Genomic DNA, 4,202 nt, shown 5'->3' with positions numbered 1-4,202 from the left:
AAACCGAATACCAAAATACCGAACCGAAATTCTTACATACCGAACCGAAATACCGAACGCCCACCTCTAGTTCCTATATGTAGAATTTATATGAAGGAACAACATAAAGCAGAATTATCTAGAATCCATTTGCAACAGGAGGCAAATTAAAATTCTTTGTTCATGAACACTAAAATAGCATATCTTAAAAACTTGCCACTGGCTAGGATTGGCCTACAAACAACAAAGAGGACCAAAGATACCAAAGCAAATGGACACAGAATAAAATATGAAAAGCTACCACCACACTTTGTTTTTCCTCGAAGTCCCAAAATCAAATTAAACAATACATCCAAATCAAAAACAAAATATAAGGAAGACAAATTTCATAAAATTCTAGAAAGGAAAAAAAAACAAAAAAACAGAAATGCTGATCACAAACCTTCCACAACACTTCTTACCTTTCAAACTCTCTTCTTCTCTTTCAATTCTCTTCCTCTACTTCTTCTACACTTTCCTATTTCTTGTTACAAACCCTAATAATCACCTAGTTAATGCTCACATTTTTATCTATGCTGGTTGTTCTCAAGATAAATACCAACCCAGCTCTCCTTTTGCTTCCAACTTAAACTCTCTACTCTCCTCCATAGTTAGCTCTTCTTCTCAAGTTCTTTACAACAGCTATGCTCTTGGAAATGACAGTTCAGCCCCTCAAGAAGGTTCTATTTACGGTTTATATCAATGTAGGGGTGATTTACAATTAAAAGACTGCGCAACATGTGTGGCAAGTGCAGTAAGCCAAATAAACTTAGTTTGTTCCTACACTTTTGGAGCTAGTTTACAATTAGATGGTTGTTATTTAAGATATGAAAACACAGATTTCCTTGGAAAACCAGACACAAGTTTAAGGTACAACAAGTGTAGTAAAAATCAACTTGGAGCTGGAGATGGTGATTTTCTTAGACGTAGAGATGATGTTCTTGCTGATTTGGAAGGCGCGACGGGCTTTAAGGTTAGCAGTTCGGGTTCGATTGAAGGGTTTGCTCAGTGTGTGGGTGATTTAAGTGTAGAAGATTGTAATTCATGTGTTTCTGATGCTGTTATGAAGTTGAAAAGTATGTGTGGATCAGCTGCTGCTGCTGATGTTTTCTTGGGTCAATGTTACGCTAGATACTGGGCTTCTGGCTACTATCACTCCTCTGGTAAGAACATGTTACACTATCATGTTATCTAAAAAAAATTTACAGGTAATTTAGTTATTCATAAAAAATGGAATTAATCAAAACAAGGTAAATCGCCTAGTATAACAGATTAAAATATATTGATAGCGTAACAATTCTATGTGCTATCCGTATGGAAATTAAACTTGAAACTCATGATAGTAGTTTTAAAATGTGAGACTCATAATGGTTAGTTATATACAAAAACTTTTAGGCGCATTCATATACTACTAAAACTTTCCATATGAATAAGGAAATTATCCTCTTGCATAAAGTTGATATTAGTGTCACAACTCCTTAATATATTAGTAATTTTATGTGAATTTCCTTGAATCGATTTTTTTTTAACTACATTCTTTTTGTAATTGTTTTCATTTCGAGTTTACAAAATTTTCCGAATCAATTGAGTTCAAGCATTCTTCCTTTTCTTAAGACAGGATAGCAAAAAAAAAAAAAAAAAGAATTCTTTTCCTAAAGCATAAAGTTGTAAGGAATAATTTACTTTATTTGATATCTCTAGGGAATTTGGCCATTATGATGTCTCTTTTTGTTTTCAAATTCTTATTCCTCTTTTCTTTTAAGCTTCACCTTCCACTTGTTCCGATCGTACATAAAGCCCCTTTCTCATTTTCAAAAGGGCGGCCTCAAGTAGCACTAGCTAGTGCAAGCACTAAATTAGGTCAAAACCCTATATAGAACACAGTTCTTAAAACTTCATCATATCTTCTATGTTTTGAGAAAGAAACACATTTAACGTTTCAGCGGCGAGCTCTGTACTTAATTAATAATTACTAAGCAAAATATTCATTATTTTTTAACACTTTGTTCGACTTGAAGGCCCATCTTCTACATATGGAAGGGTATCAAGATGAAACCTAGAGTCTATTAATCCATATTTGAGGACAATTTTTAATTATATCAACTTTAAAAAGATAAAGCCGATCGAGTCTTTTAGTACTTATACTTAAAATCTTCCGACAAAACAAAAGTTTTAAAAATGAGTAGCTCCTAGAACATATAATTTTTCTACTGAAATCGATTAATTTATTTAAGTATTATAAAATCAATATGTTAAACTATTTAAAAGTACTACCAATCACTATTATATACTAAGTGATTAAAACATATAAAAAGATTCTTCAGAAATTGTTATCTAATAAAAAGATGTTTGACTCGTCAATTAATAAACTGACTAGAATATAAATTTTCTCTTATTTTTACTAAGTTTACAGTTTGAAGTCCATATTGCTTAACTGAACTTTTTTTGGTCGTTGCGTTTTCATCATTCGCAAAACATAACAGAATAGAACACCATCATAGTTAAGTTAAAGGTATCAACTGAACAGTACTAGAGTGCAAAACATGGTAAATCTTTATGAAAATATATTTGTATTTAATCTAAGAGCTTCCGTTGCTTTACTGTGTATCCATTTGTAATCAGATTCATCCAACGACGACGACGTAGGAAAGACAGTTGCAATAATCGTAGGAGTATTAGCTGGTGTTGCTGTTTTCATCGTTCTTCTCTCCTTTTGTCGCAAGGCTGTTGGTAATATAATCCTTCTATATATTCTTCATGCATAGATAAATTAAGTTAAATGTGTATTTCACAACTTACTTACTCTCGTAACTTAAAATTCATATTGTTTAAATATTGGATCCGTCATCATACCAGATATAAGTTCATTATACACAATTTTCGTCTGCCTGTTGCTTTTATTTTGTAACTTTCTTATCCTTTGTAGGGTAAAAGAAGAGAAGGAAGTTGATGCATGGTTCAAGGAGGTGGAAGGTGGACTTGTATAGGTTCAATATTTGTTAAGAGAGCAATTATGAGTTCCACTTTTTCTGTCAAGAAATTATGAAATTTTATGCATAAGAATATGAACTTCTATTTGTTTATTAGGAGTTATCATCATGAGTTCCACCCACTTTTGTTATTTTTATGTTAAATACAAACTTTTGATATCCAAAAAGTTGATTTCTATCTTTTTGATATAAAACAGATCAAGTAGTGAGACCAACTTTAGCATAAAGAATCGTCATCCTTTCTCAGCCAATGACACTTCAATCAGACCAACTTTAGTGGGAATGATTTAGTGCTTTTTTTTTATCGTATCCGCAAGACAGCATATTGTTAGATTTTTCTAAAGTTTGAGTAAAATTCATGATTCAGTTTTTGACATGACTGCAGAGTCAGACTAATCATTATTCTTGATTACTTATGTTAAGCGCCGGCCCATGTTATATTATCACGCGAGAAGTTTTATTTTGGGTGAGACTCGCCCAACAATAATTGTATGAGGCTACCCTCTACTTTTGACAAGTGTGCTTATGGGGTCCATCTGCTGACATTGGATTAATTTGGGCAAAAAACATAAATGGGCAAGATTTAAGAAAAATTTAAAAAACTCTAGCAGTATTAGTTGATTTACATTTTACAAACATGGCAGTTAACATATTACATTCATTAAAACCTATAAACTTGGACTAAAATCACGTTAATAAAAATAAAAGTTCGGTCCGTGAATTTTAAATGACTTATTGTATAAACAAAGTTAAAAAAGTGAGTTTGTTGATGTGGTTCTCACCTCATATAATCATACTATATTATAAGCGGGAACATCTCAAGTGAAAAGCTGAAATACTAAAATGTCCTTATAAAGCTAAACAACACTATTAACCCTATACTAAATGCTATTGTAAGTAATATTTTTGGAGAAATCTGTAAATACTCATGAAATAAATACTACTATATCCGATATAAATGCAATAGAATGAATGTGATGCACATTCATTATCATACTAAATTACTAGCATACCTCCTAATTAAGATTGGCTCTTCGTATTCTGGCATTGTCTCATTAGATTAATCTTGTTATTTTATTGTTATCGATTGTTTCATGTTATTCCTTTCAAGTTTGAAGATATTCACGAGCTTTGTTTATTCACCTAGGTAGTTTTTAATAATGTTACAACTAATCTTTTCAGGAATATAGGTGT

At 31.8% G+C, this 4,202-nt stretch overlaps 1 protein-coding gene across 1 annotated transcript; it reads left to right on the top strand.

Moving 5' to 3' along the window:
* Positions 1-291: 291 nt before the first annotated feature.
* Positions 292-3,130, top strand: LOC104224925 (plasmodesmata-located protein 8). The gene is made up of 3 exons (XM_009776651.2): positions 292-1,181; positions 2,641-2,748; positions 2,945-3,130. The coding sequence occupies exons 1-3, from the start codon at positions 407-409 to the stop codon at positions 2,947-2,949; spliced, it is 888 nt and encodes a 295-aa protein (XP_009774953.1). The 5' UTR covers positions 292-406; the 3' UTR covers positions 2,950-3,130.
* The last annotated feature ends 1,072 nt before the right edge of the window (positions 3,131-4,202 follow it).

This window comes from Nicotiana sylvestris, chromosome 1 (assembly GCF_000393655.2).
Source record: "Nicotiana sylvestris chromosome 1, ASM39365v2, whole genome shotgun sequence".
Taxonomy (NCBI): Eukaryota; Viridiplantae; Streptophyta; class Magnoliopsida; order Solanales; family Solanaceae; genus Nicotiana; species Nicotiana sylvestris.
Note: the sequence above shows the minus strand (reverse complement) of the source record. Positions and strands in the feature narration are given on the sequence as shown.